This window comes from Phycodurus eques, chromosome 9 (genome assembly GCF_024500275.1).
Source record: "Phycodurus eques isolate BA_2022a chromosome 9, UOR_Pequ_1.1, whole genome shotgun sequence".
Lineage (NCBI taxonomy): Eukaryota > Metazoa > Chordata > Actinopteri > Syngnathiformes > Syngnathidae > Phycodurus > Phycodurus eques.
This window is the reverse complement of record NC_084533.1, coordinates 8878261-8902735: the sequence shown is the minus strand read 5'-3', so window position 1 is coordinate 8902735 and position 24475 is coordinate 8878261. Positions and strand designations below refer to the sequence as shown.

Sequence of the window (24475 nt, the reverse complement as noted above, 5' to 3'; positions counted from 1 at the left end):
CACTCCAGTCAATTGGTCGTATTAGGGGCATAAAAAGAGAGACAGAAAAAAATTCATACCTTTTCTAGAGCACTTGTCAATGATGACGAGTACAGTACACAATGGTTTGTGTCTCCATTGGCAGAAATTGTGAAGTGTGCCAAAATAATGAAAAAAATAAAATTATTTTTGGCATCGTCAGACCAAACCACATACTGACTGTTTTAACAAAGTGAAAAGACCTAACGTCTTTTCACAGCTCAGCATTTTCAGGCCTGACAATAGTGTCGTCAACAAAAAAAACTTTTGATTGAAACAATTGCAGTGGAAGCAACTATTGTCAAAAAACGAAAAACAGCTAACTGACTTATAATTAACTATCTAAGGCAAAAAATGTGGCTATCCTTCCAAAATGTGGTTCATATTTCGTTCTCGGAATGTGGCAGGATGCAAATATGACGGGAAATGTATGCTTCGGCGGGCCATATGAGCCATGCAACAGTGAAAAAAAAAGTGAACATGCAACATCTGGTAGGTAATCACAAGTCCCTTTCTTTTTCCCCTCAAGCATGCAAAGCGCTTCTGAGACCAGCTTCTGAATGTCTGGCCCGGTCTTTGCAACAGCTGTTGCCTTGGTGACGCCTCTGGGTTTCCTGACCTGGATGACAGTATGACGAGGTCAGCCGGGAGGTGATCGCCGTTGGCAGCTCGGACTACTTCCCCAGCAGTCAGCTGATGGTTGTGACCACACGCCAACGGCAGGAGAGAGGGTGGAAGAGTAAGGGTGGCGGGAAAGGAGAGGAAAGGATAGAAAGACAAAGAGCAAACACATGAGAGGAGAAAGGTAACTGTTTGTCAGTCCTGAGGATCCTTTATCTGTTTTCTCTTTATATATATATATATAAAAAAAAAAAAAAAAAAAAAAACAAGGAGCTAATCCAAAGAAATCTCATTACTTTTGTTCCACCTAGAGAAACGATGGACATCAAGCATAAATCTTTGTTGTTAGAATTTGTATCTGTTGAAATGTAATTGCAGTTTGCACCCAAAAACAGTGCAGTGCTGTTTTCATGTTGGTAAACCATAATTTCTTTGGGCTGGTGAGTTCAAAGGGGCAATAGGGATAAAGGATGGCGACGATCCCAATAAGATACGAAGAACATTGATACCTGCACGATAAAACCACGGCGTCCGCAGGCACGAAATCATGGTCATTTAACTTTAATAACATCGCCCACCTCAACCTGTGAAAATACACTGGTCATTGCTGCACACAAAATGGAAAGAAGGACTGTGACCATGTTGAACATTGATGAAAACAAATACAGTTAATGGCATGATTCAACATTTGAAAGGTATGACCTTTGTGATTAAAATGACATTTGAATATATAGTAAAGCTTTAATAAAATACAGATAGAGGAAAAGAGTATCATCAAATGAGGACATTCTCAAACCCATACGGTAAGAAAAAGGCACTTAATAACTTGGGAACTAACCAGGAAATTAGTTGCTTAGTTGCAGTTTTAGTAATTGATTTGATATGACTGTTGAAAGTCAGGTCGGAATCTATCAGAACACCAAGGTTTCGGACTTGGTCTTTGATTTTTCAAGACAGTGACTCCAGCAATAGTCTTTTCTGTATTGCCAAAAACAATTATCTCAGTTCTGTTGTGGTTTAGGCAGCACGGTGGACGACTGGTTAGCACATCTGCCTCACAGTTCTGAGGACCGGGGTGCAAATCCCGGTCCCACCTGTGTGGAGCTTGCTAACATGGAAGGGTTCTATTTTTTAGAAAAAAAATCTGCCAAATCGTTTTCTCTAGTTTTTTGGATCTGTATCAAATTCTGACACCATAATTGAGTTTTTCCTGGGTGCCTTCAGATGTAGTATCATTTTATCATTTTGCTAATTTGTGCAGATATTTCACCTGATGGATTGTATTTTTCACGAAAATAACAAGCAAATTCATTGCATTTATCTGCTGTTAGTTCTGGAGTTACAGTGGGTATGGAAAGTATTCAGACCCCTTAAATTTTTCACGAAATCATTTAAGTTCATTTTTTTCCTCATTAATGAACACACAGCACCCCATATTGACAGAAAAAAAAACTTAACTGTTGAACGTTTTGCAAATTTGTTAAAAAAGACAAAATATCACACAGCCATAAGTATTCAGACCTTTTGCTGTGACACTCCTATGTTTAACTGTTGCTGTCCATTTCTTCTGATCATCCTTGAGATGGTTCTACACCTTCATTGGAGTCCAGCTGTGTTTGATTATACTGATAGAACTTGATTAGGAAAGCCACACACCTGTCTATATAAGACCTTACAGCTCACAGTGCATATCAGAGCAAATGAGAATCATGAGGTCAAAGGAACTGCCTGAAGAGCTCAGAGACAGAATTGTGGCAAGGCACAGATCTGGCCAAGGTTACAAAAAAATTCTGCTGCACTTAAGGTTCCGAAGAGCACAGTGGTCTCCGTATTCCTTAAATGGAAGAAGTTTGGGACGACCAGAACCCTTCCCAGAGCTGGCTGTCTTGCCAAACTGAGCAATCACTGTGGCTGAGCTCCAGAGATGCAGTCGGGAGATGGGAGAAAGTTCTAGAAAGTCAACCATCACTGCAGCCCTCCACCAGTCGGGGCTTTATGGCAGTGGCCCAACAGAAGGAAGCCTCTCCTCAGTGCAAGACATGAAAACCTGCATGGACTTTGCTAAAAACAAAATGTAATTTACTGGTGTTGCCTCCTTTAAAATGCTATTACAGCTGCTTTCTGTTAACCACGTTTCATTTAGTAACAAAAAAATCCAGATCATAGGTTCTAATGATGTCATTAATCAACGTTGGTTTATTACCCAGTGACCTGATATTGAAAAGAGCAAGTCTCGCAAAGATAACGGGAGACAATGGTTTGATAGATTCACATTTTATCCACGCTAAGTTTGTAGTTCTACTTTACTTTCTACTTTCATATTTCTATCCCTTGTAATTACAGGAATTAAAAATGCTTGATCTCCACAGCGGTCCGACTTATTCTGGCAAAGATCCCGCAGATATCAGTCAGATTCGCAGATAAGATTCTTCATGGGTGGTGGAGGGGCCCTTCGCATCTCAGTGGACGGTGGTTTCAGGTGAGGGGAGCATGAGGTGTGCGTTGAATTCCAATATTGACAATCGTCTTCATCCTGTTCCGTCACACAGGGCATTTAGGCTAGTAGTGCGTGAGTTTTGCGTTGGGCTTTGTTCCAATGGGGCAGAGAGGGGTGTGGGAGATTCTTCCGACTGTTTGGATGACGATGATGAATCCATCTGCGCCTTGTGTGGCCTTATCTCTTGTTCCTCCGATTGTTTGGGAACAACTGCATTTTGTCCTTCAGCAGTGTCAACAAGGCCAATGATGGCGTTTTTTTCGGGCTGATGAATGACGTACACAGCAAAAAATGTTGGCAGCCAATATCTTAACCCCTTGTCTATTTAACCATCTGCCTTGTAAAGATGTCTGCATCTCCAAAAAAAATGCAGAAATTGTCAATGAAACTCACAGATAGTTCAGTACACACTTATTTGAGCCACTTATTTAATTGACTGATCCTAGAGAAACCTTCATCTCCAAATCGTACAAGTGGGAGAGGTCCACTCATGAAAACCTCAGCATCCAGACATTGCACTTTTGTTAGGAGTTCAATGAAATCTCGCTTCAGTACCTCTGTTTGTTGCTTGACAACATCTACACCTGTGTGTATAATGACAGATTTCACTGTTGGGTGCTGATTAGCGATCTCCAGGATTTTTTTCGAGATATCAGAAATCATGTCATTGGTAAAACCCAGTACTTTGGTGTTCTTCTCACGGCCGAAACATTCCTTGTCAGCTCCATCACCAACTATTAACATTTGGGGTGGCATTTTTTTCTTGTATAATTTTGTTTCATACCTTTCAGTGGTGGTGGGGGAAGAGCATTCTTGGCCAGGGTCTTGTAAAAGTGACTCAAATCTATTTGTAAGTCTGATGTCAATGTTTGCATTGACTCGCGTCTTTTTGTCTTGCCCTTCACTGTCGCGACCGTCCATGGCCGCTCATTTGGGGTTGAAGCAGCATGCAACACAAGCCAGTCGGATTCCTCAGTATTCTACGGGTGTTGTGTCTTCCCTTTTATATGTTGTCCCATATCTCTGGGCTTTGCTCCCAGTAAATTCCAGGGAGAACTGCTGGATGGTCCATTACCGTTTCCATAGTGCACATCCGTCCTCTTTGTTGAGCTAAGAGGCTGTCTGTTAGCAGACTTCTGCTCACTATTTTGAGACATCGGGAGAGTGGTTTCATTCCCAGACTGTCCATTTACATCCACATACACTTCAAGACAGTGGATTTTCGTTTCCAGGATAGACATCCTCAGCAGCAGTCCGTGATAGTCCTCAGTGGAAAAGGGAGCATATCTTGATTGCTGGTCTTGTTGCTAATAAAAGGCTTGTGCTAATTAGCAGGCCATGCTCACATAATAGTGAGAGGGTATTAGAAAATATTGGAATATGGCGGCAACTGACTACAAAAAAAAAAAAAAAAAAAAAGTACAGTCCCAGAGGTATAGAAATATCCAGGAGTCGCTGCTTCTAATTTTTTTTTAGAAGAAAAACAAGCTTATCAGCAAGAAAAACATTAAATATAGGCGAAGCAAGCAGAGCGAACAAAAAAGCGTCTGCACTGTACGAGAGCGAAAGCTATACAGTACTATTAAAACGTTACTCTTACCATATTATTGAGCATTGTTTTGATTCAATCACCGTCTTTTTTCTATGCTAATATGAGAACTCGAGTCGAAATGTGTGGTGAGGAAGCGACACGAATACCGCATAATAGCGTATTATAGATGAGAAATTACGGTAAACGTTTTATGTTTATCTTTTCTTCTGTATGAGGAAACAATCACAAACACACAAATATAAACCAAATAAAAGAGTGACATGACATACACTAAAATAAAAAAATTAAGCAAACATGACATGGCTCCTGCTCGATGCAACGTGTAATTACAGTAGTAAGGTGTTATTACAAATTTGTTACATGCTCTTAAACGTACAGTACCCAAGGGTTGTTCTTGGGTACTGTTCCCCCCCCCCCAGAGATTTCAGCTTTTTGATTCAGAAATGATAAACAACTGCCTTATGAAAGATCAGAATCTTCTGTGACAGTTCTCATTGAAACACTGGATTAATTATCTGTTTCATCCCATCAAAGGGTCAGTGCGGGTCTTAGCATGTGTGTGTGCTTATGATCCACAAATAATAATGTGTTGGCTTGTTCGGGGTTTGACTGAAAAGTGCCATAGACATAAGTTTAATTATTACATACCTTCTCCCAATGCACAATCTCCCAGGCGCCATTTCTTAACACTGATGTGAAAGGAAGGGAAACAAAGACAGAAAGGGGAAGTCAAAATAAGATATATACAAACTGTTACCAGACCAAAAGAGCATCAGTGCAATGTTCTCAGTACCTTGACATTCCTTTTTGTTGACAACACTGTCAGCCTTGTGGCGTTTCTTGAATGAAAGAAGAAAATGGAAGGCTGATTATCCAAATGGACTATTACAAGACAAATCTTATTTGGGGGACAAAAGCATTAGAATAGCCTGCTCTGAGTGAGGGTTTCTAAAGACAACAGTTGACTTAATACGATCTTTTACCTTGACGCTGGCTGCATAGTCACTCACTTCCCTCATCTAACTATACTAATAATAACACGAACATTAATAATGACTGACAAATGACAACATTATAAAATGTAGATACTTATCTACATAGGTATTCACTTACATTGTCATTTCGTGTGATCTGATAGTCACCTATTTTGCAGGATGATTAACATTTATTAAAGCTTCTACATAAAACATATTGTACATATACACCAAGCAGCCACTTCTTTTGGTACACCAATTTCATGAGGTAGAAAATCTAAGCAAAAGCTGTATAAAAAATATACAGTATGTGACACTGTGAGTGAGGTATTAATCTCAAAATGTGTGTATTTACTGTAGTTTTACTTTGCACTGGTTTGGAACTGCATGGCAACGTACTGAGTATGACATCGGCGGAATTCGCGCATTTCTAAAACCAATACTTTTCAGTCAACACTGATATATATATATATATATATATATATATAAATAAAAGTATTCAGACCCTTTGCTGTGACACTCATATTGAACTCTGGTGCTGTCCATTTCTTCTGATGAGCCTTAAAATGGTTCTACACCTTCATTGGAGTCCAGCTGTGTTTGATTATACTGATTGGACTTGATGAGGAAAGCCACACACCTGTCTATATAAGACCTTACAGGTCACAGTGCATGTCAGAGCAAATGAGAATCATGAGGTCAAAGGAACTGCCTGAAGAGCTCAGAGACAGAATTGTGGCAAGGCACAGATCTGGCCGAGGTTACAAATTTCTGCTGCATTGATATTGATTTGTGAAAAAATGTGAAATTGACCAAAACTGGAGATATTACGGTGGACAACTGGTTAGAGCGTCTGGCTCATGTTTCTGAGGACCGGGGTTCAATCCCCGGCCCCGCCTGTGTGGAGTTTGCATATTCTCCCCGTGCCTGCGTGGGTTTTCTTCGGGCACTCCGGTTTCCTCCCACATCCTAAAAACATGCATGGTAGATTAATTGAGGATTCTAAATTGCCCATAGGTGTGGCTGTGAATGGTTGTTTGTTTGTTAATGCCCTGCGATTGGCTGGCAACCGGCTCAGGGTGTACCCCGCCTCCTGCCCAATGATAGCTGGGATAGGCTCCAGCACTCCCGCGACCCTTGTGAGGATAAGCGGCTCAGAAAATGGATGGATGGATGGATGGATGCCGATATTAGTTCCCTGCCCAACAGCAAAGATGTCTATGGTCACTCAAAACTATGCATGGTACCTTCACCAAGCACAAAAAAACTGAAAGGTTTGAAGGAGGAATGTGGTATGTCTGTCATAAAACAAAAAAAAAACACAAAAAAAACAACATAACATTTTGTCAAGCAGTGGAGGATGGGCCAAAGGAGAGACTTTAAAATATTGATGCAGATTGGGATAAAGGTGTGGCTGAAGGAATGAATTTTGATTGTTGCATTATATTCCGCTTATATTGGGGCCAAGTGGGGTAGAGAGAGTGGAACAGTATCGCCAAACAAGTCATTATTTCTAAGAGATTACTTCTAAAACAAGACAGACAGGCATGCTTGGGACTGTTTGGCCTTGGTGGAGGTCTGCGCTCTTCTAGTTTGAAGACATACTACTGGATGGTTGTATGCAAGACTCAAATCTAAGTGCAAATCAGCACTATTCCTTGCCCTTGCAGCTTCCCACTTGACCACTAAAAGTCACATCGTCAACAGTGCTGATGTTTGAGGTCTTGTCAAGTGGTATCCAGCAACAGCAATGTGTGTTGGCCCTGATATGAGACGCGTGGACATATCCTCTCACGACCCCCACAAGATGAAACGTTTACATTCTGTTTGCTTACTCCAATTTACACCAGAGCTAATTAAATTAAAAGCTAATTGATGCACTCCTGTGCGCTCGCTTTTAAGGCTCCGGTCGAATCATGTCTTGCATCTTGGCAACGCAGTGCTATGTGTAATGAAAACGCGGGCAGTGTCACAGAGCTTCACTTTTTCGCCAGCTGAACTGAGACCGGGAAACGTTTTCGGTGCAACACGAAAACTCACCCATCATCCTGCATGCAAGAGCTGTCGGCTAATTTCATTCGACCATTGTTTTTTCTGCTCCTAACACAAACCAGGCATGTCAGATCGGAGCTGCATTAATATCCCTTACCTTGTTATTTGTCTGTCTGTCTGTGCTCTCAAAAACCACACCACAGTGAAGACATTGGTCAGACCAATCCACGCTAACAAACAACAATGAAAACAACAATGGAGGAGAACCAGCATTTCCTGTATTTATTTTGTTGATGTTGGTCAGGGTGAGGAAACGAATTCTATCCAAGATGAGACTGGGCACTAAAAACCAGCCCTGCAGCAAAGAGGAGATTGCGGGATATAATGCTGTAGTGTCCAGAGTTAAGACAAAACAATAAGGTAAATTAACATTAGCGTGTTTATTTTCGCAATTTCTAGAAACGTTTCATCACGTTTACATCACCCATACGGTATCGGCTGTGCACCCTTGGAACCCGACTGATGAAGCACTAGAATTAGTTTCTGGTAATAACCTGGTTTTGCTCAATGGAAAATGGTAGTACCTAGTAGCTTCGAGGTGAGCGAGTAGGTACCAGGCATAAATTTGTCACTTGTGAAAACAGTGAGTGAATGACGATGACTGAGGTAAAATTTTATCCAAGATTAACGTTGGATCCAAGGGAACAAAAATGTCTTCTACATCAGAACAACAAATCAGGACCTGATCTAATTAGAGTTTATAGATCTCCAAACTAAATTGTATATATATATATATATATATATATATATATATATATATATATATATATATATATTTGCAAACCATGTTCAACCTATATTTAATTGAATGGACAATTGAATACACTACAAAAACAAGTTATTTAATGTTCAAACTTATTAACTTCATTGTTTTTACCAAATAATCATTAACTTAGAATTTTATGGCTGCAACACATTAAAAAAAAGCTGGGACAGGGTCATGTTTACCACTGTGTTACATGACCTTTTCTTTTAACAACATTCAATAAACGTTTGGGAACTGAGGACACTAATTGTTGAAGCTTTGTAGGTGGAATTCTTTCCCATTCTTGCGTGATGTACAGAGCTTCAGCTGTTCAACAGTCCGGGGTCTCAGTTGTCGTATTTTGGTCTGGACTGCAGGCAGGCCAGTCGAGTACCCGCACTCTTTTACTATAAAGCCACGCCGTTGTAGCACGTGCAGAATGTGGTTTAGCATTGTCTTGCTGAAATAAGCAGGGGCGTCCATGAAAAAGACGTTGCTTGGATGGCAGCATATGTTTCTTCAAAACCTGTATGTACCTTTCAGCATTAATGGTGCCTTCACACGTGTAAGTAACCCATGCCATTGGCACTGACACAGCCCCATACCATCACAGATGCTGGCTTTTTAACTTTGTGTCCATAACAGTCCGGATGGTTCTTTTCCTCTTTTGAAAAAAATTAACTTAAATGATTTTAACAAATGGCTGCAATATAACAAAGAGTGGAAAATGTAAGGTGGTCTGAAAACTTTCCATTCCCACTGTAAATACTACGTAAAGCATCAAATGTTGTTTTACATCAATACTAACCTATATTCATAATGTATAATGTGCCCGTGGATGAAAAAGTGAAGTTTGTGACCAGAATGTACATTCAAATGAATACCTTCCTCATACCTAACTAATAGCTTCCTTTCAAATATCCACACTTTCCCTTTAATTCTCGCCAACATCCTCTCTCCTTAGCTACCTGCTTCTACCTTAACTCTTGATCACATTTCTTAAACCATAAAAAGATAGATTAAGTACAATATATTGTATATACAGCATCAAACGCCTACACAGGCTCACTGTTCAGGGCGTCCATGTAATGAACAGCTGGTTCAGTCCAGTCGGGTTCAACCACGTTGCGGATTAATGGCATTTATATTAACACAGCCACACTTAAGTCACATACCGTATTTTCACGACTAAGCTATTAGTTACGCGGAGAAACATGGGAATCGAGCAGCCGCCGCCGCGAGAGAATTCATGATCAACGAATCCATGGTTCGCAAGTGGAGGAAGCAGGAAAAAGAGCTTCACCAAGTCAAGACGACGAAGCTGAGTTTCCGCGGGAAAAAAATAAAAATAAAACGCGGAAACAAGCCGAGGTGGCCCGAGTTGGAAGCAGGAAAACAAGCTTTACCAAGTCAAGAAGACGACGCGGAGTTTCCACGGAAAAAAAATAAACCCAAAACGCGGAATCAAGGCAAGGTGGCCCGAGTTGGAAGAGCAACTCGAGCAATGGATTAATGAGCAAAGAACAGCCAGGAAAAGAGTCTCTACAGTCACCATTCGACTGAGTGCAATAACCCGGAGCTTGCCATCATTCCAGGAGGCCGACAAACCGCTGGACATCCGTGTGTAGTGTACTGACTAAAATGTGTTGAACTGTATCTGTTTGAATTGCTGTTGTGAAAACTAGTTAAAAGTTTGTTTGGTTCTTTGTGTGGATGGATACTGGGGTGTCCTGCGTTCTGTGAACATTTCAGTTTTTTTTTTTTTTTTTTTAATGATTGATTGAAGGGGCGGTGCGTCCAATGGGATTCGAAGAAGGAGGTGGGTCGTGGAGAGAGAGAGAGGGAGATGCGGCGGGAGGAGAGAGTTGTTGTTTTTGGGTGGGTCGGGGCCCTGGGTTTTGAACGCGAACGGATTGACTGTTTCCACGCGAACGGATTGACTGTTTTGAACGCGAACGGATTGACTGTTTCCACGTGAACGGATTGACTATTTCAACGCGAACGGATTGACTGTTTCCACGCTACGGGTACTGCCTGCACAACGCCACCGGGCTGCCGCTTCGACGCTACGGGTACTGCCTGCTCAACGCCACCGGGCTGCTGCTTCGACGCTACGGGATCCAGTCGCTGTGCCTACCTGAAGGGTTTTGAGGGCGCGTTCCTACGGAAATGGGTTTGGGTTTCTTTTCCCCAGTGAACTGAGGGTTCAACGGTTTTGTGAGTACTGCCAGTGAGGGCTACACGTGTAAACAGGGCGTTCAAAGTGAAGTTCTGAGCGGCATGGGAGCCATGGATGACAGATGGCGAACACAGTTTTACTAAGACTAGGAGGCAGCGGCAGGCGAGTTACGCCACAATTTGTGAATGGATTGTGGATGTTTGGGCTAACGTGTCTGCTTCCGCTGTTGTTCGAGCTTTCGTAAAAGCCGGCATCATTTCTGAGCAGCCGCACGGCAACGAGACTGACTCCGACAATGACGAGAGGGAACCTGGCGTGTTTGATTGAGAACTTGATGGAGAAAGATGAGCACTTTGATGGATTTGTGGATGAGGTTTGATCAAAAAATGGGTACATTGTAAATACTTCAATAAAGTACAACCAAACTCAGTTTTGCTCCTGCTGCCTTTTTAAAAACATCGTTTTCGCGTGCATGCACGCTACCATATGTTTTAAGCTAGCGTATGTTTTACCATGCTTGCGCCCAATAATACGGTGCGCCTTATGTATGTGTTAAATACAGAAATAGACCTAGTAACTGAGACTGCGCCTTTTAATACGGTGCGCCTTATGGTCGTGAAAATACGGTACTTCCTTTACCGTCTGCGTCTGGAAGCAGTCGAGCGTGTTTTACCAGGATACAGCAGCGAATCATAGTGTAGGGACGCGTGACCTGGCGTGTCCTGCCAGGAAAATGCGTGGGAATCCTAATAATGCTGGACGTTCCCGTTTGTATCAATTGTAATTTGTATCATATTTTGTAAATGTTTCCACTTTTGTTAGTGTGTTTTTTGAAATGTTTTTGTTAATTTGTTTTCTGAAATGTAAAAGTGTTTCTGATTTTGTTAATTTGTTTTCTGAAATGTAAAAGTGTTTCTCTTTTTGTTAATTTGCTGTCTGATGTGTAAAAGTGTTTTGGCTTTTGTTAATTTGTTTTCTGAAATTTAAAAGTGTTTTATGTTTTGTTAATTTGTTTTCTGAAATGTAAAAGTGTTTTGGCATTTGTTCATTTGTTTTATGAAATGTAAAAGTATTTTGGCTTTTGTTAATTTTGTTTCTGAAATTTAAAAGTGTTTCACAATTTGTTATATTGTTTTACATTTCCAGGCCACCGTAGAATACATATTGGTATAAAGATTGACTAGATTAAAGATTGATTGATTGATTTAATTCATCATTAAAATTCTAGGGATCGTGTTGAATTGAATGGTGATTAATCATGTCTTGGATCAAAATTGAGTGCACTACTTGGCTGCAACCTGAAAAGATTCACTCTCAAATAGTTTGCTGTATAAAGAAGGACAACCCGACATCTATCTATGGCCCACATCCATGCAGACCTCCACAATGGCAACTCTTGCTGACATCCATTAATCTGTTCCGTAGCATGGGGACAGGAGTTGAGAACATTCCAAAATTTGCCAATCCAACCAATTAAAAGTGTTTCAAAGGTAACAGTAAAATCAATACATTTCCTCATAATAGATCCGGAAAATATAATCAAATGCCCATCCCTTATGTTAACTACAATGAATGAATGTATTTTTTAACTGAAATATTTTCATATATGCGAAAGGGCAAACAGTTGCTATATTTGGTTAGTGCTAACTACACTAGTGTGTAGGTTAATTAACTCAATGGGTAGCCAGGAAGGCACAGTTGTTAAATGAAATGAGTGTGCTTGTATATGGACACAATGTACATATAGGAGTTTGCACACATCCTGCTGAGATCACGTGACCATCAATGCCTCCTGTAGGGAAAATCTCAACTAAAAAAGTACAGAATGTAGGCTACTTTTGAAATACAGCTTTTGAAGGTGCTCTCACCAGATCCTCAATGACTTCCTTTACAGCAGCCACAACCAGTATAAAAAGCAGTGGCACCAACGTTGTCCAGCGACCAGTGGGAGACACATCTGGGATTTGCTGAGGGAAAAACAACAAAAAACAAAAAAAATCAAGACAACATAAGTGACAAAAGTGTATCAAGAGAGAAAAAAATTTTATCTTATTTTTTTCTGTTCTATCTTTTACCAAAGCTACCATCTTGGCTCAAATACCACAACAGGATTTTTACATTGACATTGCTCAATAATCCTGGGGAATTTAAAGTTAGCTACATCGGCATGCTACTTAGACGCTTATATTTGCATGCAAATTTAGCATGAGTTTCGTAAGATCTATTGATCATTTTAACATATCTTTTATCTTTTGCAGTTACTTATTTGCTGTATTGTGTTATGTAGTGCCGAGAAAAGCACATCTACACTTAAATGCAGTAATTTAAAATATAATCCATGGCACAGCTTCAATTGTGAAGCTCTGTCAAGACAATATCACATAGAAACGGCACTAACTTAAGCGTCTCAAGGAGAAATAGTGTTCGCTGAGACTTTGGACAGAGGAGCTTCAGGACAGAAAGTGGGGAAAATAAATCCTTAATCTGAAAACAGACCTGCCAACCTATAAATATTCACTTCCAGAACAATTTGTCCAAATTTGCCTGAACTTCCATATTTTAAAAATGTTGTCAAGAACATTTCCGTGCGACAGTCATAATCATAATCGTTGATAAATTATTGCTTCAAATATTTGTCATTTTATTACAATAACCTTGTAATGGTGGACGGAGTTGCAGCCTGAATCAAAGTGCCAGTATACTGTATGAGATTTCAACGTTCCATCATCAAAAATATCTATGTCTATTGATTAATTAACCTTTGCCAATTCATTTTTCAACCCTAGTAACAAAAACAAAACAAAAACTGCAAGTCTATTAAAGCAGATTAATTAGATCTGAAACGTCAAAATTAAAACTCAGCACTCTACTTTGCAAATAAACAAATAGCATTGCTGAGCGACAGAATTGGATAGTTTATGTCTGGACAATAGTTACGTCTTCTCTTACATTCTATTTATTTTACATATTTATTGACTGACAACTCTAAATTGCCCGTAGGTGTGAATGTGAGTGCGAATGCTTCTTTGTTTGTATGTGCCCTGTGATTGGCTGGCAACCAGTTCAGGGTGTACCCCGCCTCCTGCCCGATGATAGCTGGAATAGGATCCAGCACGCCCGCTAACCTAGTGAGGAGAAGCGGCTCAGAAAACGGATGGATGGATGGATTTATATTCCCTATATCCACAATTACTGCTGAAACGATGCAAATTTCCCCATCGTGGGACTAATAAAGGTTATCTTATATTACGAGTATTTATTAATAATAGTAATATACTTTTAACCTGCCCACATTCTGAAGTGACGTGTGCAGTGACATATTAATCCATTTCCGGTTCAGATGTGGCGTCCTGTGTGGATGTGCATTATTTTATATTTCTCTCTCTAAACACGTGTTAATTGCCCTGTTATTTTGTTGTTCAAAGTTGGTTACTCGCCGCAAAAACACAGTTCCAGCCAGACTAATGTGGCAAGTGTATTGTTTCACCAAATCACTTAGTTCGATGTTTTGCGTCTGCGTGTAACGATAGTTTAGCAATTAGCACACGTCTTCGCCTATCCACTCCTCATCCTTTCTTCGTGACACTTTTGTAAGAAGCATGGTAAGAACTGTAGCTTATTCACTACCATGGAGGGTTTGATCAGTAACAATGTGTTGACATCAGACGTAAAGAGAACTTTCGCCTCTGCAGCTTGGCAGCCAGGCGGCGAAATGAAATAGCATGCACCAATCAGCTGGTTCAATGTGAACGTGACAATGTCAGATGCCGGATTTTTTATTTATTTTTTTTCAATATCCGGATCAATCAGCGTTATGGCCGTAACGAGTCAACGTTCAGTGATTTTCGTTACAAAATACAGACGTTCCGTAACATTTGGCAGCTCTGGAAAATAATGTCCATGACAGAGGTAAAAATTATTTGCTTTTATCAATTGAATCATATTTACGGTTAGCATTTCATATTATGTTATGTTTCTATGTGAGGTAAAGCAAGAGGAAACAAAGCTCAAGTCTTGAATCTTAGATTAGTGCCCTCTGCATGACAACAGAGATAATTCTTTTATTTTTTGTTTCATTTTTGTTTTGTTTGTTTGTTTGTTTTTTTAATTAAAAGAAAGTTAGACGTGGCGGCACGGTGGACAATTGGTTAGAGCGTCAGCCCCACAGTTCTGAGGACCCGGGTTCAATCGCCGGCCCCGCCTGTGTGGAGTTTGCATGTTCTCCCCGTGCCTGCGTGGGTTTTCTCCGGGCACTCCGGTTTCCTCCCACATCCCAAAAACATGCATTAATTGGAGACTCTAAATTGCCCGTAGGCATGAGTGTGAGTGCGAATGGTTGTTTGTTTCTCTGTGCCCTGCGATTGGCTGGTGTACCCCGCTTCCTGTCCGATGACAGCTGGGATAGGCTCCAGCACACCCGCGACCCGAGTGAGGAGAAGCGGCTCAGAAAATGGATGGATGGATGGAAGTTAGACGTTTCACAGTCTTTTGTCCAGCTCTTGGAAATGACATTGTGTTCATTTGTACAGATTAAGTGACGCACTGGTCTGGAAACGTCTTGCCTATTCATTGAGCAAAAGACTGAATTGTATTTATATTTGTTAATCTTATTTGACCGTATTAAACAAAGGCGGATTGATTGGCTGGCGACCTCTGCACATACTGTACACATGCATACAATATGGTTACATCCTCACCTTAGAACCAAATTATTTAAAAAAATAAAAAAAGATTTGTTTGCGGGTTCCACATTAAATAATAAATAATAAATGTCAGCCAAACATGCATGCACAGACTTACTGCTATGAACATGGCATTCCTCATCCTAAGAGACATCTTTTGTTAAAGGTTACACCATCGCGCAGTCAACTAATGAAGATGCACCGGTTGCTTTTCAAAGTAGAAACTTTAAAGTCACAGAATAGAGGCTCTTAAAGAGGAAACGCTTTCTGTGGGAATCAAGGCGAAGAGTCCTCCCTCTTATGCTTTTATCTCTGAGACGGATTGATTTGTGCTGCTTTGAATATAATCGGAATGATTGATGCTGAGAAAAACAGCAATTGCAACCACTGTGGCTAACAAAGAAGAAAAAAAAACACCCTCTTACTATGATAGTACAGTAACAAAGCCAATTGAGACTATAGTGTACATTGCAGCCGAATGTATTTTTAATGTATTATGACAGAGATCGGTGAGGCAGGAAATAAATTGAGTTTCCTTTTAACAGAACACAGTATTACATGTATTATTCATAACTAAGGAAACATGATTACGTGAACGTGTGTGCCTTTACGAGTGTATATGCTACGGAATTACAGACAGGACCTTTGCAAATGGTGTCTAGGTCAACGTAAACAGCCTACCACTTGCATACTAATGGCAACAAATTCAAGCTGTGAAGATTTTACAAAAATGACAGCTTGCATTTTACAATTGTATCAAAGTGTGTTATGTGACATTGTGTTCCAGTGGATTAAACATCCTACCTGTAAGAGTGCAATGAAGAGGAAAAAAGCGTTGGCTGCCCTCCTGAACTGCGAGTAGAGGAATCTCGGGAGAAAGGTGACGACATTGTATTTGGCCGTACTGTAAAGACAAAAAACAATGTTAAATGTTAATTAGCCATTTTTAAAATGTATTTTCTGTACGTCTGTTTGTGTTTCTGTAAGGCAATAGCATTTTAAGAATATCCTACCTACCTAAGTAAATACAGTGGTAACTTGATTTACAAGTTGAATTTGTTCCACGACTGAACTCGTACGCAATTTACTCATATTTGAATTGTTGAGTGAGACGTGCGATGCTGGGTGGATGTCTAAACATCTTATCAAATTTCGTCTCGCAACAATGAGCAAAAAAATAATGACCGAGCGACAACTTATAACTCGGGAAACATCTAAGTTTGTGTTTTACTAACTAACATTTTGACACAAGGTGAGTGTTCTTAGGGCCCAAATGCAGCATGCTGGTAAAGTTGGAAAGAATTTTAATTAGCAATTTGAGATCAACTGTGACAGGTCAAAATCTGGGCCAGCATACAGTTCAGTTAAGGGCAGTCAATTTATCGAAGATCGCCCCAAGTGATGCAAGACTTTGTAATCCGCAGATAGCAAATCAGAAAATGCTCCGATTTCACTGTTGTCTTAATGCACAGAGAGAAGAATGAGGAACAGTCCTAGCAGGATTCCAAACAGCCAGAAGGACAGGAAAAGGCAAACATCAAACGGCAGCACTTTCACTGTGTCAGTTGTAGCATGCTGCTTTTATCTTCGTCAATCTTAACACAGTTTAGCATTATGTTTTTATTTATGTCAAACAATCTAACAGTGTTTGCGTCAAAAACAAGCAGGGTGTCATGATCCATGCCCTGCAGTTCCTCTGGTGGAGCTTGGGTGGCGCCTTGCGCCTTGTCTCTTCCCCTCCCCCTCTTCTCACCAGCAATCACCATCACCTGGGCTGCGCACCCGTCTTCAAGTGACATTGATTTCTGCCTGCATTTAAGCCTGCCTGACCCAGAGATCTGGCGCCAGAATACTTCGCTATTGTTGGTGGTACACAGCTCTGGTCTCGTGGCTTCATCGCGTTGCTAATTGTTTCCGGACTATCCGCAATGACACTTACCCTCATATGTGCTCTTCCACTTACAGGATTCCTCCCGTGTCTCCAGCTTCGCTGCCCGCTCAACCACACCGTCAAGTCCTGCCACTTGCTCTCGCTACCGTCTCCTGACTGTACCTTGTTCCCTCGAGCCACCATCACGCAAGTGTCCTCCAAATAAACCATTTCCATCTACTCCTTCCGCCTCCGCCTGCTTTTGGGTGCAGTCCTAGATCAGACGATAACCAATCGTGACAGAATACTGTGGTCCAAAAAATCATGGACCCATTGACGTCAGAGGAACTGAGGGACGCGCTCGCCTCCCAAGGCACCCATATTGGCAGACTGGATAATGTGCTTTGTAAAATCATGGACTCATTAAAATCCCTTACCAAACAAGTCTCTCTCCTGTCTTGTGAGATTCAGTCCCGCAACCCTCCCGTGAGTACTCCTCCCACACCTGCAGCCTCCTACCAAACCCTCCTCCCGTACAATGCACCTCACGTTCCGCCTCCCAAACCTTCCTCCGTGGATCTAGGATCCTGTGGCGAATTTCTCTTAAAGTGCTCGTTAATATTCGATCTCCAACCCCTGAGTCATCCCACTGACCGGTCAAAAGTCCCCTTCCTTATTAAGCTCCTTTGCGGAAGAGCCACTTAATGGGGCACCACACTTTGGTTTAATTCCTCACTGGCACTCACATCCTTTGAATTATTCTTGGCCGAGCTTAAAAAGGTGTTTGATCACCTCATTAAGTGTAGGGAAGCTGTTCGCCGCCTCCAAGCCCTCACTCAGGGGTCTGGCTCTGTGGTGTCCTACTCGTTTGAGTTTAGGATTCTAGCAGGTGAATGCTGATGGAACGAGGCCGCGGGATATTTGTTTAGGGACTTTTGGAGCGGCTCCTCCAGCTGTTTGTCATTCCTTCCCCGGAGACTCCATTAGTCCTTGGCATCCCCTGGATCAAGCAACACAACCCCGCCATCAATTGGACCCACCTGTCAATCACTGCCACTCCCACTGTCTTCTCTCGGCCGTCCCGCCCTCGAGCAAACCTCAGCCACCTGTTACCTCATTTGATCTCTCCCGCGTACCAGAAGACTATCACGACCTCTCCCCAGTGTTCAGTAAGGATCTTGCCATCTTACGTACCCCCCACCGCCCTTATGACTGCACCATTGACCTCCTGGGGCCCCTCTCCCCTCCAGCTGGCTCTGTAACCTTTCCCATCCAGAAATGGAAGCCATGGAGAATTATATCCACGACTTCCTTGCCTCCGGAATTATCCGACCCTCTTCTTCCCCCCCTGGGTGCTGGGTTCTTCTTTGTTGACAAAAAGACACCACTCTCCGCCCCGCATTGACTTCCGTGACCTCAACAACATTACTATGAAAAACAAAGCTCCATTACCTCTCATAGACCCTTCCTTGGAACCACTCTGCGAAACCCAAATATTCACCAAGTTGGACCAAGACAACGTCTACCACCTCATCCGCATTAAGGAGGGGGACGAATTGAAAACCCCCTTCAATACATCCATCAGACATTTTGAGTATCTTGTCATGCCCTTTGGGTTAACCAACGCCCCCACTGTGTTCCAAACCATCAACGATATCCTCCGTGATATGATGAACCGGTTCATATTTGTCTATTTGGATGACATCCTCATCTTCTCCTGCTCTCGAAGAACATCGCCACCACGTCCTTCAGCGTCTCCTTGAGAATCGTCTCTTTGTCAAGCCTGAGAAATGTGAATTCCACCTTTCCTCCATGCACTTCCTGGGAGACATCATCACCAAGGGACAACTACAACCGGACCCAGCGAAAATTCAAGCAGTCGTTGACTGGCCCATTCCCTCCACCTGCAAAGAGCTACAACGTTTCCTGGGGGTTTCCAATTTCTACCGTAGATTCATCCGTAATTACAGCCAAGTGGCCATCACTCTCACCAGCCTCACCTCCACCAGCTCTCCCTTCCAGTGGAGTCCTGTTGCATCCCAAGCCTTGGAGCATCTAAAGGAATTATTCACCCGTGCCGCCATTCTGAGACACCACGATCCCTCCCTCCAATTCGTAGTGGAGGTTGACGCCTCAGACACTGGAGCGGGGGCAGTTCTCTCCCAGAAAGACCCTGAATTCCCAAAACCTCATCCCTGTGCCTTCTTTCCCCGTCGCCTCTCTCCGTCTCAACGCAATTATGACGTCGGAAATCGGGAGCTGCTAGCCATCGTCTGGGCTCTAGAAGAATGGAGGCATTGGCTGGAGGGGACCGTTTCCTCGTTCATCATCTGAACAGACCATAAAAATCTTGCTTACCTCCGTTCCGCTAAGCGGTTGGAAGCCCGTCAAGCTTGTTGGGCATTATTCCTCAGCCACTTCAATTTCAGCCTCTCCTTCCGCCCTGGTTCCCATAACGGCAAGCCTGATGCCCTCTCTGGCCTCCATTCCTCCCCTTCCAGCCCAAGTGAACCAGAGCCCATCCTTCTTTCCTCCTGCTTCGTCAGGGCGGCTACATGGGAGATTGAAGGTGGTCAAGGAGGCTCAGAAGACGCTCCCTGATCCCATGACCGGACCTCCTAACCGGCTGTTTGTGCCCAATTCTGCATGCTCTGATGTCCTTCAGTGGGCCCACAACTCTAAGATCACTTGTCATCCTGGAATCACCCGCACCATCCATTTCATCCAGCAACACTTCTGGTGGCCCAGCCTGGGTAAAGACACCCAAGAGTTCGTCCTCGCCTGCCCAAGGTGAAACTTCACCGACCCCCAGCTGGTCTGCTGCGCACCTTAACTATTCTGAGTCGGCCCTGTTCCCACATTTCCATGGACTTCGTTACCAGTCTACCCCCCTCCGAAGGTAATTCCTTCATTCTCACAATCATAGATCGTTTCACCAAGTATGTCCACTACGTACTCCTTCCCAAGTTTCCCTCTGCTTTTGAGACCGCTAACTTGCTAGTCCTTCATGTATTCAGACTTCACAACATACCTATTGACATTGTCTCGGACCGAGGTCCTCAGTTCTACTCCCAGGTTTGAAGGAGTTCTGCAGGGCGGGGGGCGCAGCAGCCAGTCTATCTTCCGGCTATCCCCCCAATCCAACGGCCAGACAGAGCGGGCGAATCAAAGCTTGGAATCTGCTCTTCGCTGTGTTGCTGCTCACAATCCCGCCTCGTGAAAGCACCTTTCTCCCATGGGTGGAATATGCCCACAACTCCCTCACCAGCTCCACCACATGCATGTCTCCCTTTCCAACCTCCTCTGTTTAAGGAACAGGAACATACGGCGGCGGTTCCTGCAGTAAGCGAGCACCTTCGACGAGTCAAAGGTGTCTGAAAGGACGTCAGGGCTGCTCTTACGCGTTCAGCTGAAAAGAATAAGGGGCTGGCGGATCTTCTTCCCTCTCCCACGCCTGAATACAAGGTGGGGCAGATGGTTTGGCTCTCTTCCCGTGATCTCCCCCTCCAAACTGAATCCTGCAAGCTCACTCCATGCTTCATTGGTCCCTTTCCTATCAGTAAAATCATCGATGCCACCTCGGTAAAGTTAAAACTTCCTCTCTCTCTCTCTCAAGATCCACCTGACATTTCATGTTTCTCTGCTTAAGCCGGTCTCCACCAGTACCAGTATTTCGCTATTGTTGGTGGTACACAGCTCTGCTCTCGTGGCTTCATCTCTTATTGCTAATTGTTTCCGGACTATCCGCAGTGATACTTAGCCTCATATGTGCTCTTCCACTTCCAGGATTCCTCCAGTGTCTCCAGCTTCACCGCCCGCTCCAACAACACAGTCAAGTCCTGCCACCTGCTCCCGCTACAGTCTTCTGACTGTTCCTTGTTCCCGCAAGTCACCATCACGCCTCGGAACCTCCAAATAAACCATTTCCATCTACTCCTTCCGCCTTCGCCTGCTTTTGGGTCCAGTCCTACATCAGACGATAACCAATCATGACACAGGGCTCGAGACTGCGACCAAAATGTTCGCAAAGGCGAATCTTTTTTCAGTTTGCGCGAGTAAAAATATTTATAGAATATTGACAGAAAAATCCAAACTAATCGGGAGAAGCGTCATCATGCAACAAGACAATGACCCAAATGTCTGTTCCAATACTTTTGCTCACTTGAAAAGTGGGTGGCTTCAAACAAAAAGTCCCCTGTCCTGAGTTGTTTAACACATCTAGATGTAAATACAACGACATGAAAGCTGGAATTCTGAACCTTTGTCTTTTATTAATCTTTTGATCTGAAACCCAAATGTCTTCAGTATACAATAAAAACAGTTTTTGCCTACTCAGGATGAGTCACCAGCTACAGTGTATTACAGTTCACAACAGCAAAAGCAAGCAAAGTCATGAATTGTTTACGTTGGGTCTTGTCACTCTAATAAACATGAACGTGGATATATTACTATGAGAAATAAAAGCAATTTTCTGTACCAAAAACACACTTTCATTGCAAAGTGCAACTAAAACTAATAAAAATGTATCTCTTTTGCTAAATGAGTTGTGAGGAGCTATTTAGCTACCCACATTTCATTTTTGGCTGGCTGACTCTTCATAAAATACATTTTCATCAGCTCCAAGGCAATAAATGTTGTGGATCAATTATGCTGATTGGTTCTTCACTCGTTTAAAAAAAAAAAAATGCATTTTCAGCACTTTTAATAAGGAGTTTGTATTCGTCTAGTGGCCAGACTCTGATGCCACGTGTGTTTTGAATTATTAACATGTATTTGACAACAACTTTTCTGCATAAATAAAAATACATTTTATGGGAAGATCTCTTTATGTATATGTAGAAAAGGTACCAGTGTTGCCAGTGATTATAAGTAGTGAGCACCAAAATGGAACTTGGCCGAAAAACAAAAAACGAAAATGAGGAACCCGAAGCCGAATAGAGAACGAAATTACGACGTCAATTCCGACTAAAATTGCATTTATGGCTAGGACTGCAGAGATGCCAACCATAGAAATTTACTTCCATTTTTTAAAATTATGTCGAGAACATTACCCTGAGAGTTATTACAGTACATTATGTATTAGGGTAAAAATAATTCTGCATACAGTTAAATTGGACAACAGAATCATTACTCTATATTTGTAATCGTTCATAAATTATAGCTTCAATATTAGTCTTTTTAATTTATTTATATCATCAACCGTGTAATGGCGGACAAATTTGCAGCCAAATGTCTTCTCTTGGATGTTTTTTTTGTATTTCCTGTATCCTTTAATGCTGCTGAAACTTTCCCCATTATGGGACTAATAAAGGTTATATTAATGTACTTTTAAACATACAGTGGGCGGCACGGTGGCCGACTGGTTAGAGCATCAGCCTCACAGTTCTGAGGACCCGGGTTCAATCCCCGGCCCCGCCTGTGTGGAGTTTGCATGTTCTCCCCGTGCCTGCGTGGGTTTTCTTCGGGCACTGCGGTTTCCTCCCACATCCCAATAACATGCATTAATTGGAGACTCAAAATTGCCCGTAGGCATGACTGTGAGTGCGAATGGTTGTTTGTTTCCATGTGCCCTGCGATTGGCTGGCAACCAGTTCAGGGTGTACCCCGCCCCCTGCCCGATGACAGCTGGGATAGGCTCCAGCACGCCCGCCCGATGCTGCCACTACGATGCTTCACTGTTGGGAAAGGTGATGAGCAGTGCTTGGTTTTCTCCACACATACCACTTAGAATTAAGGCCAAAAAGTTCTATCTTGGTCTCATCAGACCAGAGAATCTTATTTCTCACCATTTTGGAGTCCTTCAGGTGTTTTTTTTAGCAAACTCCATGCAGGCTTTCATGTGTCTCGCACTGAGGAGAGGCTTCCGTCGGGCCACTCTGCCATAAAGCCCCGACTGGTGGAGGGCTGCAGTGATGGTTGACTTTCTAGAACTCCCATGTGATACCGAATGAAATTCCATTCAGATCCGGCCTGCTTATTTCGATTGAGGTGTTTATATGGAGCATTTTCATTCGGTTTGGGCTTCTAAACCGATTACAAATCGCAATAGAAGGCTCCATGTAAACCAGCCAAGTCTTGCAGCTGTTTATTCGTTATTTCAGACTCAGGGGGATCCATATCACAAAGAGAAATCCCCGGCCCCACCTGTGTGGAGTTTGCATGTTCTCCCCGTGCCTGCGTGGGGTTTCTCCGGGCACTCTGGTTTCCTCCCACATCCCAAAAACATGCATGGTAGGTGAATTGACAACTCTAAATTGCCCGTAGGTGTGAATGTGAGTGCGAATGGTTGTTTGTTTATATGTGCCCTGCGATTGGCTGGCAACCAGTTCAGGGTGTACCCCGCCTCCTGCCTGATGATAGCTGGGATTGGCTCCAGCACGCCCGCAACCCTTGTGAGGATAAGCGGCTCAGACAATGGATGGCTGGATGGATGGATGGATGATTCAAAAGCGAAAAATTAAAAACAGTAAAAAGGCCCGCCGGCCTTATTTTTCATGATTTCAGAGGCATTAAAAACATATTGTTTATCGTGATAGTTTTTTTGATAATATATTGTCTTAAAGTGTTATCATGACAGGCCTATAGAAATGAAAGGAAATTTATATCACCATTTGAAATCATGTCTTAAAACGGCTTGTTATAGACTGGAAGATTTTGACTGTTATCTGTTTTGGGGTTATATTTTGTTCTTTCTACAAAGGGTTTTTAAAAAAAAAAAAAAAAAAAAAAAGCCAAAAATATGCAAAAATAGCGACAGAACCATTTGGAATACAACAAAAGTGGACAACACTTCATCGCACAATGTCTCTCAGGGACTGTAAAGTGACAAAAATTCTGCTCCTGCATGAGAGTGCATCGTTGTCCACCTGATCCAAGGTCAACACAGCTGAACTCACAGTCTTCCTGACACTGACCAACTGGTTGGACCAGTAGGTTATAAATACGGTTTGGAAGGCATTTTCACATGAGTGAACACATGGCGCCTCAAAGGTTATACTTATGAAATACAACCCCAATTCCAATGAAGTTGGGACGTTGTGTCAAACATAAATAAAAACAGAATACAATGATTTTCAAATCATGTTCAACCTATATTTAATTGAATACACTACAAAGAAAATATATTTAATGTTCAAACTGATCAACTTGATTGCTTTTAGCAAATAATCATTAACACAACACGTTCCAAAAAAGCTGGGACAGGTGGCAAAAAAGACAAACACCTGTTTGGAACAGGTGAACAGGCTAATATGGAACAGGTGGGTGCTATGATTGGGTATAAAAG

The 24475-nt window shown here is 42.3% G+C and overlaps 1 protein-coding gene across 10 annotated transcripts in view; it reads right to left on the bottom strand.

The window, feature by feature from the left end:
- The window catches only part of atp8a1 (ATPase phospholipid transporting 8A1), a 165533-nt gene that overhangs the window by 116578 nt on the left and 24480 nt on the right, over positions 1 to 24475 (bottom strand). For 8 of the 10 annotated variants that reach the window (XR_009769247.1, XM_061686715.1, XM_061686714.1 and 5 more), the window contains exons 3-7: positions 16125 to 16224; positions 12507 to 12605; positions 5482 to 5527; positions 5337 to 5377; positions 638 to 711 (exon numbers count right to left, since the gene is read on the bottom strand). Coding sequence is in view for 9 of the 10 variants with exons in the window: in XM_061686715.1 (XP_061542699.1) it covers positions 638 to 711; positions 5337 to 5377; positions 5482 to 5527; positions 12507 to 12605; positions 16125 to 16224 (360 nt within the window). In the remaining variant the exon portion in view is untranslated. Of the gene's footprint in view, positions 1 to 637; positions 712 to 5336; positions 5378 to 5481; positions 5528 to 12506; positions 12606 to 15438; positions 15501 to 16124; positions 16225 to 24475 lie in introns of those variants that run through there. The other 2 variants (XM_061686719.1, XM_061686713.1) reach the window with 2 other exon arrangements.